Genomic DNA, 16435 nt, shown 5'->3' on the forward strand with positions numbered 1-16435 from the left:
GAGTTAAATCAGGTGAGTTTATCTGGGGCTACAACAAAAATGTGTGATGTTGGAGGGACTGGAGTTGGGAAACACTGGTCTAAGCCATGGACAGTAGCAGGTACTCCGGAGGAGGGTTAGCTAGAGACACCATGCTGTCCAAAAACCACATCATACAACAGCCTCTTATTGCCAAGGTCCCCCCCCCCAAAAAAAAAAACGGGGAATAAGAGTGACGTCTTAAAAGCGTTCGGTGGTGCCATTCGGCAGGAGCGATGCTTTCAGGCAATGACTGTGCCAGTGCCAAAAGGGGGGCAGCACTGTAGCATTTCCTAGACTAAAACCAAATCTGTCAATGATAGAACCGTGACTCAGACATTTTGAGGTCTGCAGAAGTTTTTTTTTGTAGGAGTGAGGTTCAGCCTGTTCCAGTGGAGTCTTCAGAAGATAACCCCGCCCCGCCCCGAGCTCTTTAGTGGTCATGACGTGCGGTCGGCCATGTAGGGTTGGGGGCCATTCAAGCTAAGCCGCAATCCGGTACTAACCTTCCCTCCACCAGGAACATGCTTGATATTGTCCTTGGAACCCAAGCGTGAGGTGACGTGGCTGAAGTCCAGCTTTTTGGAGACTATCTGAACCTACAAAGCATAGAGCAGGCAGAGAGGAAGAGTAGATTCACTGTGGGGGTTAGAGGGAGGGTCGGGTGGGGGCGAGCTGTGACGAAGAAGGAAGAGAGGAGCGCAGAAGCATCTAGAGGCCACACACACAGACGTCTATTGACACACGCATGCAGGGTCCCACATCCACACCTGCCCTTTGAAGATGCTCAATTGCTACGGTATTAAAATAGATTATTGAAACAGGCATGTGAATGTGTTATCATGGTGATTGTTTCACCTGTAATGTATTGTGTTGGCGCTAACGTGTGTTGTTACAGTGATAATTACTATAACGGTGTCTGACTGCCTGAATTGTGATTTTGCTATGCATACTGTATGCCCTTTTAATGGGCTTAAGTGAATGGCTGAAGTGAATGTCTCCGTTTAAAATTCACTTTGGTGATATCCTGCCATATTGACACATTCATACTTGTTGGCACATAGACGGACAATCGCACAGTGACAACATGACATTGGTACCATGAACCCACAAACCCAGTAGTTAGATTTAGACAGGGAAAGTACTACATTTCATACAGACATCTTAGTTAGAGATCACAGCTGACAGTTAGGCAAAGGAACCACACATACACAGACAAACATATACTAGGCAGTAGCAGGCTTAAGCTCAGATCCTTGACAGCCATAAGAGTCCTCTGGGTATCATTATGTTGTGGCAATTAGGGGGATGGAGAGCTTTAGTGGAGGGTGTGACGGAGCAGAACTCAGAAAGTCTCTCCGCCCGGATCCTCCGTCTATAGTGCAGACATACGCTACTGTACAATGACTTATCACAGCCCTCCAGCCCCTACTTTGCCACAGGGTAGGCCAACTTTAATACTTTGCTTTAGGCTCAGGACAATTTTAAAACCAGGGATATACAGTATTCGTATTGCTGTCAAGCAACATTGTTAATATGGACTCCTGGCTCTCTGGGTCTGGCTTTAGCCTTGCGTTACTGTATGAAGTCTTGAGGAGAGAGATAGTAGCAAGGTAGTGTGTTAGTATGCTTAGCGCTCTACCACGGACGTGTGCCTCCCCTCCGTGGGTATGCCATCTGATCTGGTATCTCATTAACCGTTCTTCCATGTCTACTGTAAACAATAACCTAACCAAATGTTTTTGAGGTGAAACCTAAGACGCAACATGAATCAGAAGGATTGTATTTCAAACGCATGATTCTTCTTCGGGTGTGGTCCACTTCCACAGAACCTCACGTTGATGTTGGTAACTCCAGAACTGTCTGGCTGTAAAGACATAGTCACGGATGCGCACCAGTATGGTGTCGGTTGGTCGGTGAGTCAGTCACCTAAACATCTGCTTTAGACAGCTGTCCGTCAGTCAGTCCATGCAGTGAATGAGGGATAACCAGAGATGAGTGAGTGTATGTGTTTGTGAACAATGAAATATGGCAATAAAAAAAAAACTATTTAAAAAAAAAAAATAATAATAATAAAACAAAATATTTTAACCTACAAACAGAGGTGAACAGCTTGGAGGAAATGTATCTCACTTTAGAAGAAAATGACAAGAGGATAGAGAGACAAAGAATGAGAGAGAAAGGGGAAGAGAAGAAAGAGAGAGGTTGACAGAGAAATAGCGGGTGAGAGACAACATAATGAGACATATACAAAGAGAGAGACAGAAAGTGAGAGTAGTAAACAGAGGGTGAGGAAGAGAGAGATATTTGAAGAGATAGGGGTAGATATGGGGGGTGAACTCACTTTGGCCTCGCTGGTCTCTTTGGAGGAGGAGCCTTTGGCCAGGGCGTCGCTCCTGCCAGAGACCTGGGGAGACAAGCCCCACCCTGGGTCAATACAACACACAGGACACAGGGCAGCAGGAGTCCTTAGAACTACCTCCTCTATTCTGATGCTGTATCCAAAGCAGCAGGGCTCGGTTTATTTCAGAGAACAAAGAAAATCGGCATTTTCTTTGACATGCAGTTTGGGGTCCATCGCTCAACATGTGGCACCATATGCCTTTCAACGTTGTTATAGGTAATTCCAACGTTGGACTTGGTTATTCCACCATGTTGACACTTGACAGTAGAAGTGAAGGCATAGTGTATCTGGCTAAAAAGCGTGTTAGGAGGACTTATAATGTATAAGGGGTCTCAGCCAGAGAAAAGGAAGTGAGAGTAGTGTATAGGTGGATGTAGAGAATGGGGTGAGATGTCAGCATGAGTGCAAGATGGTGAATTGAATCAAATGGAGATTTATGGAGGAAGTCACTGAGTTAACTGAAGTTAACTGGGAACTATTTTGGATCGCAAAGGGTAAAATATGAGACAAGCTGGGACCAGTTGTCTGGGAGAAGAAACTAGGAGGGGTTGTTAACAGGGAAAGCTCTGCAACGGGATGTGGCATTAGGAGAAGTGCACTATGGAAAATTCCGTCTTAGCTGGGGCTTCATCTACTGAACATAACCTGTCTGAGGGAGGCAAAACCATTATTAGACCAGGGGTGTCAAACTAATTTTGCCCCGGGGTGCAGCATTCAGTCTTCAATGAGATCTGGAGGGCCGCACTGAAAATTCGTTGTATTTCCTTGCCGCCAGAATTTGCAAAAAATAATCCTCTATCCATTGTTTTTGATTTTCCGATGCTTCCTGACAGTCATTTGGGTGATTATTAGCGAGCTAGTTACAGTCAAGAAACTGTATGAATGTAGGTCCATTCTTATTTCTACACAGTTGCCATTGCATTTTAGCCATTTTAAAGTATATTTAATCATTTTAAAGTATTCAAGTTCATTCCCCCCAGAACATAATTTGTTCTGTTAATTTATTTTTACTCAAACCACCCAAGGACTGGATAGGACCCCTGGGACATACGTAGGACCCCTGGGACATACGTAGGACCCCTGGGACATACGTAGGACCCCTGGGACATACGTTTGACACCCCTGCATTAGACTGTGAACACTATCACTACAGAGCCCTACACAAAATCATAATGGCATTGTCTGTAAAACAAGCCCATCTGTGAAACAATATCTATTTTACTAATATAATGACTAATGTATAAAACACAACCTGACCAATAAGCCTTGGAAATATTAAAGCGTGTAGCCACATAAATGATACGGGTATCCGCATCTACCACTGATGCACGACCCCTTACCTTCCCCCCTCCGGGCTGGTACTTCATGTTGTCCGTGGAGCCGATCTTGGAGCGCACATTGCGAATGTCTGGTGCGGGGGCTGTGCCTGGGCGGGAGGTGGTACGCGTGGCGTTGGCACTACCCGTGGTGGTGGTGGAGGTGGGACGGGGGACGCGGGGCACAGCCGGCTTCTTCTCTGATACTGTGGAGGAGGAGGAGGGGGCAGGTTTGGTGGTGGAGGGGCGGACACGGGGGGCGGCGCTGGTGGTGCTAGCTATAGAGCTGCGGGTGGTGCTGGTCCGGGGCCGGGTGGAGTCTGCTAGAACGGAGGGAGGAGGAGGAGAAAAGAGGACAATCAACAACCAGGTAATGAAGCCGTTTAGATGCTAAAATACTTCCAACCCAGTTCAGAGAAATTATATAGACCTGCTCTCTTCGCTACTCTTACTATTCTGTGATTAAGATCAAGTGATGGTTAATATGCTATTAGCAACAATTTGAAAAACCTTTTTGGGAACATACATCAGGCAGGTATCCCTTCTGCTCTGTAGCAACATAAACCCCAGTATGCACTGCAACGTTTATTATCCCACTTTCCAAATGTCTAACGGACATCACGTGATGAACTAAATGTACCCTGCCGAGGACTTAAGTCTTAGATCCGTCCAATCCGTCCTGAAAGAGTCTTATTTCTGAGCAGAAAGACATGCTCGGATCAGAAAATCATCCCCTCTTTATGCGTATAGTAACGGGCTTCTGCCTGCGTTGCTGGTTATGCAACGTTGAGACGTAGTGCCAGTGTCAGCAGCTCATGTCAACAGTAGGGGAGTGTAATCCTCAGAGTGTGCTGTGTTGAGCTTTTTACACTCTGCTGCTTTCTTCTCTCTCGACGACTTCACCACCTCTTTGTCCCGGTCTACATGCTTCATCTGTGTGTTCCTGCATGACACTGTCACTCTTCATTTCCTGTCTCTCTCTGCCCCCAATCCCTCAACTGGTGTTACAGTACTGTGGCTGTCTGGCTGAAGGACTAGCGCTGGAGAAGATAAGAGAGAAAATGGAGGGGGGGGACAAAGAGGAGAGAGGAGGAGTGTTTCTGTACCTGTTGTTGACTTCAGAGTGCTGGGCTTCTTGTCCTCTCCTGGCTTGCTGTCAGTCTTTGATGCTGAAAGGCAGAACAAAAGAGATCAGAGTTCAACCTGTTGATCCCTGTTATTGTCTTGTCAAAGTTTGTTTGGCAAAGCAGTGGAGTCACGTTGTGGAATACAGAAACAGTTTGGTACTCTGCTGGCTAGACGTCAGACACTTTGAATCACCAAAACAATAGGTCATGGTGTGTGTACGCGTGTTCAAAAATGTGTAAGTGTGTAGCATAGCGACTCACCCAGAGGGCGTCTGGTTGCGGGTACGCTGCCGGCAGTGCGGGATGCAATGGGAGTGCGGGTCGCCGTGGCTGGTTTACTGGTTGCCGTGGTGGCAGTGCCGTTTTTGGGGGCAGCAGTTCGAGCCGTGGAGGCGGCGGTGGCCTTTGGCACTAGAGGACGCCTCTCTGTGGTCGTCTGGAGGGAGAGACAGACAGGGAATGGGAGACGTTTGGTAAACAGATACATAAGGGAGGGAAGGATGGAGCTGCACTATTCAGTTACAAATAATGGAGTAATGGAGTTTAATAACAAATAAAAGGTTGAATGTACACCATGGCGCTCTCATAAACTGAAGCTGTGGCAAAGAACCTTGTTGTTGCGTAATGTTACATTCCTTACTAAAAAGGAACATTGGATAATGTTATATTTATAAAACCACTTGCCTATCTAGTATTCGATGTACAACAAAAACATCAGCAAATCCTCAGAGTAATTGCTATCATATCTCTCTCATTGCCATCTGGCTAGCCTGTACTGAATCCTCTGCAATCATATCCAAGCAGGACATTCAAGGGCCAGGCTCCATAGTGTCTAAAAGTATTCCCTCAATGCACTGCTCTATAGGGCATTTTCACAACAGAGTGGGCACGCTAGATTGCCTCCCTCGTGTGTTGTTTAGCCAAAAAAATAGGATTTACCAGCGATAATGTCACTGCCTGTAGTTAAACAGGCAACCACTAGAGGGCAATGGCAGATAATTCCTGCCTGGAGTGTGTATGGAACTCCAAGTTCACGCTAACAACTATGGGCCATCACATACACTGAGTATACATCACATTAGGAACACCTTTCTAATATTGAGTTGCATCCCCTCTTTGCCCTCAGAACAGCCTCCATTCATTGGGGCTTGGACTCCAGAAAGTGCCGAAAGCGTTCCACAGGGATGCTGGCCCATGTTGACACCAATGCTTCTCATAGTTGTGTCAAGTTGGTTGGATGCCCTTTGGGTGGTAGACCATTCTTGATACACACAGGAAACTGTTGAGCGTGCAAAACCCAGCAGCGTTACAGTTCTTGACACAAACCGGTGTGCCTGGCACCTACTACCCATAACCCGGTCAAAGGCACTTAAACATTTAGTGTTGCCCATTCACCCTTTGAATCACCCATGTCTCAATTGGCTCAAGGCTTAAAAATCCTTATTTCACCTGTTACCTCCTCTTCATCTAAACTGATTGAAGTGGATTTAACAAGTGACATCAATAAGGGATCATAGCCTTCACCTGGTTTCACCTGGTCAGTCTATGTTATGGAAAGAGCTGGTGTTCTTAATGTTTTGTATACTCAGTGTACAACAGGGGTGGCCATTATCATACATAAGGGGCTGGTGATAGTCCAGACCTTTTTCCAACCAACCAGTAACACACCTGATTAATTGAACTAACCAAAGTCAACTACTGTTACTTCACAGGCCCACTTATATACAGTGTATGGCAAGATCTGGCTCTGAATCAACACCAGATATAACCTCAGAGTGCACAGTTCAGATTAGCATTATGAAACGAAGGCTCCAGCCAATCTTGTCCAGGAAGCATCTGGAATGTGTTGCATCGGATCTTGAAGTCAACAACGAGCACGCGCCAGAATCCTCAAGCAGGTACACTGTTGATAGGTCTCAACATGGTGTGTGTTGCCTTGGCGCTGATGTAAGGATTGCACTAGGAACCAGGGATATAAAGAGAATGCCAATGCGCTGTGTGTCTGATTTCCCCATGCATAGATACACCGCCCGAGGGAGGCTTTGCATGGAAAACAGCTTGGATTTCCGCTCCGTCTCCTCATTCATTCCCTCTCTCATACAAACGTGTCTTGCGATCTCTCGAGTCGCCCGCTCTTTTGACCTAGACTGTATTACTGTACTCCAATATTAAACAGCAGTGTAATATGTAGTTATTGGTTAGAATGTCAGCCCTGAGATTGGAAGGTTGGGAGTGCCATCCTGGGCCGAGACATACCAAGGGACTGTAAAAATGGGACCTGATCCATCACTGCTTAGCACTAAGATAGATATGGGGTAAGGCTCTGCGATAGACTAGCGTCCTGTCCAGGGGGTGTCCTTGCACATCAAGCTGCCTTCCGCTACAGAAACAGGAGATGGGCTCCAAGACCCGGGCAAGGCTACTTAACATGTAATTAAAGGCAAATACACCCGCAGGATAGAGAAGTGGCTGTACATCATGTACATTGTAGTGTGTATCTGCAGCGCTGACGGCTGAAGGTGAGAGACTTAGGTGTGGTGAGGGAAGCCTTGAGCGACTGATGCTTGGCCCTGGTTCTCTCTAGTAAATGCCAAGGGAGGAGTGATGAATGCTGGCCTCCTCTGGGCCCCTACCCTCCAGCCCGCCCTTCCCTCTATTTTTTAATATTTTTAAATCTGTTATTTTACCAGGTAAGTTGACTGAGAACACATTCTCATTTGCAGCAACAACCTGGGGAATAGTTACAGGGGAGAGGAGGGGGATGAATGAGCCAATTGTAAACTGGGGATTATTAGGTGACCGTGATGGTTTGAGGGCCAGATTGGGAATTTAGCCAGAACACCGGGGTTAACAGCCTTACTCTTACGATAAGTGCCATGGGATCTTTAATGACCTCAGAGAGTCAGGACACCCGTTTAACGTCCCATCCGAAAGACGGCACCCTACACAGGGCAGTGTCCCCAATCACTGCCCTGGGGCATGATTGAACCCTCTATGAACCCTGCACTGAGTAATCCTGCCACTCAGCACCTGGGACACAAGGGCTTACTAGGAGACATGTTTAGAAGGTGGATACATTACAGGCAGATTAGGCTCCGAGCAGCACCACTGCAGTCAGACAGAGCCTTTGTCTATAGCTCCTGTGGAAATGAACATAGTAGCTGAACTAACACTTATGCTAAACAGAACTGAACCTGCTCCTTCTTCTGATCAGCAAGATGATGAATAGGAGGTTGAAAGAAATGCCATGGGAGAAGAAGAAAGTGGTAGGTACTTCTCCCGACACAGAGAGACACCACACAGGGGTGGCTATGGAGGTGGAGGGGACTGCGGCTGTCCCTAAAGCAGGGCAGGGCCACTCACCTTGGGCTTGACCTCACGTGGCTCAGTGGTGGAGGTGGTGGCTGCGGATGTGGGTCGGCTGACTGTGGACGAAGGCCGCTTGGGGCCAGCAGTGGGAGTAGGGGCCTTGGGCACGGGCGTTTTTTTGTTGAGGAGGGTGGCTGAGGTGGTGGTGGAGGTGGAGGAAGGGGTGGGGCGTTTGGGGGCGGCAGCACCAGTGGATGCTGCCGAGCTCGGCCGTGGCTTAGCGGCGCTCAGTTTGGTTGCCCCGGCGACAGGCTGCGAGATGGAACGCACACCAGACAAATGAAGAGCAAAACAAAGAACAAAAGCGAGAAAGAAAACAACAAAACACAAGATAGTAGCAGCAGGAGAAAGCAGCAGAAGCAGCCTTAATCATAATCAACAGAATACCAACAAATGGAACTGCCAGCTGAACAAAAACAACAACTCTATTCAGTTACATCCAGTTAAAATCAGCACTATAACAACGAAGACCAACATCCTAGGACTATTGAAGTTAACAGAATGAAGTAATATCTCACAACTATGCGTGGATTTAAAAGTAGCAGTAGGAAAAGCGTTAGCAGCATGAGTGATGTATGATTTGATAATGTTCCTCTTTAAATCTAGACTGTGACCTACCTTGGTCTTCTTGTCTGGACTGGGCAGGTCCTTGCTTGGTGCGGCACTGCTCCCATTGGTCGAGGGTTTACTTGCAGGTTTTTTGGCCTTATCAGCGGTCTCTGATTTCTTGTCCGTCTTTTTCTCAGGACTTTTCAGCTCTTTTTTCTCCGATTTCTCCACCTTAACCTGCTTGTTTAATTTCTGAGCCAGCTCTGGCTTCTTATCCTCCTTCTCAACGTTGTCTTTGGGCTTCTCAACATTTTCTGTTACTTTCTCACCTGTTACTGTTACCTTTCCAACATGATCTGTCTTCTCCTTGTCAGGCTGTGTTTCCATCTTGTCAGGCGGTGTTTCCATCTTGTCAGGCTGTGTTTCCATCTTGTCAGGCTGTGTTTCCATCTTGTCAGGCTGTGTTTCCATCTTGTCAGGCTGTGTTTCCATCTTGCCAGGCTGTGTTTCCATCTTGCCAGGCTGTGTTTCCATCTTGCCAGGCTGTGTTTCCATCTTGCCAGGCTGTGTTTCCATCTTGCCAGGCTGTGTTTCCATCTTGCCAGGCTGTGTTTCCATCTTGCCAGGCTGTGTTTCCATCTTGCCAGGCTGTGTTTCCATCTTGCCAGGCTGTGTTTCCATCTTGCCAGGCTGTGTTTCCATCTTATCAAATGTGTCCAACTTCACCTCTGCCTCCGGTTTCTCTGGGGTCTTCTCCATTTTTTCAATATTCTGTTCTGTCTCCTCAGGCTTTTCAACCTTGTCCATCTTCTCTACTTTGTCAGTTTTCTCTACCTTGTCTGTGTTGTCGCCCTTATCCATTTTATCCACCTTCTCTGTTTTTTCTTCTTTGTCTACCTTTTCTGCCGGCTCCAGCTTTTCCGTTTTCTCTGCCTTGTCCATTTGACCCATCTTCTCTCCTTTGTCCAGTGGTCCTGCATACGCCACCTTCACTGACGCCTCAGTCTTCCCAGTCGAATCCTTCTTCTCCACTTTATCGAGCTTATCCAACATGTCAAATTGGTTCAACTTCTCAAAGTGGTCCATCGTCTCCTCTTTCTCTGGTTTGTCCATCTTCTCTGATTTGACTGTGTGAGAGAGAGAGAGAGAGAGAGAGAGAGAGAGAGAGAGAGAGAGAGAGAGAGAGAGAGAGAGAGAGAGAGAGAGAGAGAGAGAGAGAGAGAGAGAGAGAGAGAGAGAGAGAGAGAGAGAGAGAGAGAGAGAGAGAGAGAGAGAGAGAGAGAGAGAGAGGAGAGGAGAGAAAGGAGAGAGAGAAAGAGAGAGAGAGAGAGAGAGAGAGAGAGAGAGAGAGAGGAGAGAAAGGAGAGAGAGAAAGAGAGCAAACAACATATTTTAGAATCATACCAATCATGTGAATGACATCATCATTAATACAAAGAACCAAATGCCTTGCTGACCTCAAGACCTCACAGACAGGCCAGCGACCAAACCGTATGACATTAATGTCATTTGAAGTGATTAACCACTATACACACACACACACATACGATATCCTATAGTCCCAAGGTCATGCTCAAAGGCATGCAAAGATCAATCTCTGCTGAAGTTTGAACAAGTGAATCACCTTTGATAATGGAATGAATCAACAGTAGCTCAGGCTGATTACATTTGGGGACACACAGGAAGGCTGGAGTGGAATTATCCTGTGGGCGAAGCCTGATTTAGAGATGGCCATTGACCCTGGCAATCAACCAGACAGACCGACAGTCAGACAGACAGACCGACAGTCAGACAGACAGACTGACAGTCAGGCAGGCAGACAGACCGACAGTCAGGCAGACAGACCGACAGTCAGGCAGACATACCGACCGACAGTCAGGCAGACTGACATTCAACCAGGCAGACAGACCGACAGTCAGGCAAACCGACCGACATTCAGCCAGGCAGACAGATCGACAGTCAGGCAGACAAATGCACACACACACACAATCTCTTTTGCATTCCAGAGACATGTATGCATACACCAACATATCTAGGCAGATACACATACACCGGCACACAAGATAAACACACAAACTTCAATTTCATTTGGAATACATACTGCATTACTACATAGTGTCGCTTTGAACTCATTCCACCAACCCTACTGTATCTTGAAGTGTTTTGAGTAAAGCCAGAACAGACTCCACAGACAGAAAGTGGCAGTAGTTTATAAAGACCCTTTGGTCACCGCAAATGTGTGATGGTGCTTTGCTTGCCTAGTAAAGTATGGTTGTCTAGTAAAATATGGCCGTGAGAGTGTGGAAGGCCAGCCTGCCTGTCCTGCCGCATTAGACACTGAGCAGCTGTGGGCTGGACACACAGACATGGCAGCCTGAGGGGTGGACACAGCTAATTCACCATAGCACAGGCACCCAGCGATAGAGATGAGAGGCAGCCTATTAGCCTAGACACAAGCTCTGCGGCCTTGATACTTTTACTGAGTATAATAATAATCATCATCAAGAGGACAATAGTGACACAGTGTTCTAGCAAAGTGCAGTATGTGAAACACAAAACCCCACCTAATTCACTCTTTTCTCCCGGACATATCCCTGAAGCTCTGCCCCCTCCCATCCCTCTAGCTGGCAGCGCCGCCCCCTCTCCAGAGGCAGCTCATCCTTCACCTCCTCTCTCACTCCTGGGTGCCTCATTAGAGGGCAGGCCATCTGGGGTACTGGCCCACTCCACACCAGAGGGCCTCAGGCCCTTAACCCTAATGTTCCCACAACGCCTCAAGCTCACACTGTAGGAATGATGCTCAGACCCAAAGTAGTAACTGACATTAGATGACATGGAAAGGACTAAAAGTATGTGGACACCTGCTTGTCGAACATCTCATTCCAAAATCATGGGCATTAATATGGAGTTGGTCCCCCCTTTGCTGCTCTAACAGCCTCCACTCTTCTGGGAAGGCTTTCCACTAGATGTTGGAACATTGCTGCAGGGACTTGCTGCCATTCAGCCACAAGAACATTCGTGAGGACACTGATGCGGGGCGATTAGACCTGGCTCGCAGTCGGCGTTCCTATTCATCCCAAAGGTGTTCGATGGGGTTGAGGTCAGGGCTATGTGTAGGCCAATCAAGTTCTTCCACACCAATCTCGACAAACCATTTCTGTATGAACCTCGCTTTGTGCATGGGAGCATTATCATGCTGAAACAGGAAAGGCTTCCCCAAACTGTTGCCACAAAGTTGGAAGCACAGAATTGTCTAGCATGTCCTTGTATGCTGTAGCGTTAAGATATCCCTTCACTCGAACTAAGGGGCCTAGCCCGAAAAACCACCCCAGACCATTATTACTCTTCCACCAAACTTTACAGTTGGCATTCGGGCAAGTAGTGTTCCCCTGCCATCCACCAAACCCAGATTAGTTGGTCAATGGCGGTGAGCTTTACACCACTCCAGCCGACACTTGGCATTGCGCATGGTGATCTTAGGCTTGTGTGCGGCTGCTCGGCCATGGAAACCCATTTCAAGAAGCTCCTGGCGAACAGTTATTGTGCTGACGTTGCTTCCAGAGGCAGTTTGGAACTCAGTAGGGAGTGTTGCAACTAGGGACAGACAATTTTTATGCGTTACACGCTTCAGCACTCGGCGGTCCCATTCTGTGAGCTTGTATGGCCTACCAGTACGCGGTTGAGCCATTGTTGCTCCTAGAGGTTTCCAATAACAGCACTTAGTTGACCAGGGCAGCTCTAGCAAGGCAGAAATTTGACTTACTGACTTGTTGGAAAGGTGGCATCCTATGACGGCGCCACGTTGAAAGTCATTGAGCCCTTCAGTAAGGCCATTCTACTGCCAATGTTTGTCTATGGAGATTGCATGGCTGCATGCTCAATTTTATACACCTGTCAGCAATGGGTGTGGCTGAAATAGCCGAATCCAGTCATTGCAAGTGGTGTCCATATACTTTTGTGTATATATAGTGTAAATGTCAATGGATTGATTGGTAAAGCCATGACAATGACTAGACTGATGGTGCCCCCGGCTTTCAGTCCAGTTATAAGGAATGTCAATAGTCATAATTCTGTTTATTTTTACGATATTGATATAATGATACGGAGCTACAGGGATTATCACATTAAACAGCTGGACAAGAGGACGGCCTAATGAAACCAAGATCGCAAAATAGAAAATGCTCATTGGCTAAGCGCAAATAGCTCAGTCCTTTTTAAATAGAGCGGTATCTTCCTGGCTAAATAACCAACTAAATCAATATTGTTCCAGAGATTTGTGGAGTTATACACCCATGCATAATATCTCAGCTGTGCAGTGTGTCAGCATCAACCCAGTTAAACTGTTAATCCACTAGTATAAACAACCCAAAATGAGGATTAGATATCGTAGACTTTCATATTTTCCCGCTATTAAGCATCTGCATTATTTGACCTTTGGATAATATTGCAGGGAGAAGTCCACTGAAAGTAGTGACTGTACAGCCTGTGGGAGTCTATTCAAAACAAAGGACAAATACCATAGAGCTATCACTATGGCCACATTCAACCCTTAATATCTAGAAACTGAGGAATCCTGTATCCTCCCATTAGCTTAAAAGTCTATTAGCTACACTGTGATGACAAATGGTGAAAAGGCTCTTTAGCATTGTTAGCGATTCCGCTAACAACGCCTCCCTCACATCAGCATAATCAGTCAGAGTAAACCCCAGAGGAAGCAGGATACCCATTTACCACTGACCCTGCTTCAATTACTTCAGACCTAAATCCCTACCTTTGTATAATACATTTTCAAGTGTTTTGTCTAAGCACCCAAATGAGAGATTGGAGACGGCAAAGGGCTGCTTGAAGTGGGGGATTGTGGGTGGGGGGGGGGGGGTAGACGCCATACATAACTGGGTACAGTGCTCCACAAACTTCAGAAGGGAGGAGAACAGTGGACAACCAGAGAACCCAATAGGTGGACTAATATAATGAAGACACAAAACAAAGTGCTTACCCAAATCCAGTCAGGCTACACGACAAGACAAAGGGAATGGAAGGAGGCAAGGCACAACAACACGAGGCTTCGTCTCTGTAGTCCACAGCTTTAACAGACTTAATAGATCATATATCAACTGGATATCTTAATTAGCTAAGACATTGGAGATCCAATAGACTTCTACTGACCCCAAACCCAGTATTTGGTTGATTTATGAAGCAGTATGAAGAGCCACCCTCAAAACAACCTCATCAACTGTGCTCCCACTCTTCTCTCCTTCCCAGCCTGAGAAAGCCTGTGAGAAGCTTTAGCACGGTGGATTTTCAAGCTACATTCACTAGGTAATTATGGATTAGCCGTTGAATACCAACAAAGGTGATATGCAGAGTACTCCGAGAGCGCTGGGACCTATAAAGCCGCTGAAGCCAACATACTCAAACAACCTCAACAGCCAGCTTTGTGTCTCAGTCTCCCCACCACAGAGCAGCAGGGCTAAATGTAAACAAGCAGCCATTTTGAACCCTCCAATAGAAGGGAATTAATACATCATGAATGGAGCATCTGATTAGAAGCATTCATCACTCTTAGGGCCTATGACGCTGATATCATTGGGAGGGAAGACATTTTCTGGAGATATGATGACATTGTGGCGGTCACCCGTGAATCCATTATATCTATCCCAATAAATCTCACAGACAGCCGCCTGGCACCCTCATCTCTCATTTCAGTTAGCCAACTAACACAGTGGGAGACAACTCTGTCTTTTCTATGCTGGGTCAGTTCATTAGACCACACATTAGCATAGACACAATTCAATCTCTATTAAGTTGGCTAAACAGCCTTTAAACCACTTTTATGGTCTTTTTAATTAAGAGTTTTTTTATGGGAGAAAAACATGACAGCGATAAGACACCATCTCCACATGGATGTTGAGACCATCGGATTGCTTCTTACATTTTCAGAGTCGCATCAGATAAGGAAAAACCCTCACTGCTCCAACACTAACACTCAAAACTACCAATGAAACTCCTCCCGAAGAAGTTTCAAGTAACTGTCCAGTGAAAATCTCATTAACTCATAACCAAATAATGTTGTTGACTTATCCTATACTCGTATTTGTGGCCAAAGCATAAATTGGAGAAGGAAAAAAAAACACTTCAAAAACACCACAAACTTGTATCTCAAACAGACGTTTAAACAATGCTTGCCATTTCCTCATAGATGATGTTATCCTCCAGAAGAGGATGAGCTGGCCAGCTGGCCAATCAGCAGTCTAGTCACATGAATATTTTTAATGACCGGTATTTGCCCACACCTTTCTGTTGTTGGTGTACGCCCACACCATACCAACACACACAAAAGGCTGCTTTTTAACATACATAATTACCATTTTTTTGGAAGGACAATTATTTCACTCATATTGCAATTAATTATAAGTCATATTTCATAGATATCTGGAGACACTGGACAGTTACTTTAAACAGACATAACCTGACCATTTTCTTGGGTATTTCTCTCTGGTTCCTCAGATGACAAGATCAATCCTCGAGGCGAACGTAGCCTTATTAAAAGACAGTCATTACCTCTAGCCTCACCCGGAAGCCGCTAAGAGGCAGAATCCTTGACAACGTATGTGTGCCTTCCAAAGGAACGATCCTCCTTAGTGACTATTCTCCACACGTCAAAGAAGCTGCTGGCCGCCTATAGAATGTTTGGAGTGATTTAGTGAAAGTGGATGCCAGTGCATTTCACTGTATTTAACTGTCAGGAAACGGAGCCTTTCTTTGTTCATGTTAAGCTGCTCACTTGGTGTGTGGCTCAGGAGCGGATCTAGTCACCACAACGGCTTGTATCCAACAAGGCAACTTCAAAGGCAGAAATAAACGACAAAACCCAGGCTATTAATCAAAGTTATTCCATATGGTGTCAGGTTGGACAGGCAGCTTTTGGAAGGACTTAGGCATTACCTACTGTAGACTGGCGTGACACCTGACATGTACACACAAGGATGATCCACATTGACCATGGAAACACTTACGGGGTCCTCTCTGGATTGGATGTATTTCTCTCTCTGACACACACACACACACACAGCGCTATCACTGCACCGCAGCCTTGACTGCAAGACAGGTCATTGCAGAGGGATTTATCTAATCTACTCTGTTTGTGACGGAGGTCAGGAAAGTGTTGCTAATATATGAGCCTAAAGTATCCATCACATCCAGACCTGAACCTTCCTCCACTCCCCCTTTCAGACAGTAGTGCATTGTGTCCTTGGTAACTGCATGATCATATACAGTAGAGTGGATCCGACTTAAGCGCGGAGAGGACAAAAAAAAACACTTGAGCTGTGCTGATGAGATCTGGAGGGTTCTACAGCTTTCTGTCCCCCTGGGTAACAGGCTTCTTACGCACAAGCGTACCCACATCAATCACTTACTCACAGAGACATATGCATGTGCACAAAGTGAGAGCCACATAGGAACGCTGAGACAAACGTTTGAACGGGTCAAAATATTTTAAGCATAATGGCATACGTAGAAAAGGATTCATGCATACGAATCACCTTTACGCATTTAACTCCTATTTTAAAAGCTTGCCCAAATGGCAAGTGTGTTAATAATTGAAACAAACTTTTTTCTGGTATTTTTATGGATGTTGAGGTCAAACACAA

At 46.1% G+C, this 16435-nt stretch overlaps 1 protein-coding gene across 9 annotated transcripts in view; it reads right to left on the reverse strand.

Annotated features, from left to right (window-relative positions):
• LOC110489787 (microtubule-associated protein 4) overlaps positions 1 to 16435 on the reverse strand; it is a 122134-nt gene that overhangs the window by 13074 nt on the left and 92625 nt on the right. For 4 of the 9 annotated variants that reach the window (XM_036944051.1, XM_036944050.1, XM_036944048.1 and 1 more), the window contains 7 exons: positions 8853 to 9910; positions 8229 to 8486; positions 5127 to 5301; positions 4845 to 4907; positions 3763 to 4061; positions 2363 to 2425; positions 525 to 617 (listed from right to left, as the gene is read on the reverse strand). In XM_036944051.1, the coding sequence (XP_036799946.1) occupies positions 525 to 617; positions 2363 to 2425; positions 3763 to 4061; positions 4845 to 4907; positions 5127 to 5301; positions 8229 to 8486; positions 8853 to 9910 (2009 nt within the window). The remainder of the gene's footprint in view (positions 1 to 524; positions 618 to 2362; positions 2426 to 3762; positions 4062 to 4844; positions 4908 to 5126; positions 5302 to 8228; positions 8487 to 8852; positions 9911 to 16435) is intronic. The other 5 variants (XM_036944049.1, XM_036944056.1, XM_036944052.1 and 2 more) reach the window with 5 other exon arrangements.

This window comes from Oncorhynchus mykiss, chromosome 15 (assembly GCF_013265735.2).
Source record: "Oncorhynchus mykiss isolate Arlee chromosome 15, USDA_OmykA_1.1, whole genome shotgun sequence".
Lineage (NCBI taxonomy): Eukaryota > Metazoa > Chordata > Actinopteri > Salmoniformes > Salmonidae > Oncorhynchus > Oncorhynchus mykiss.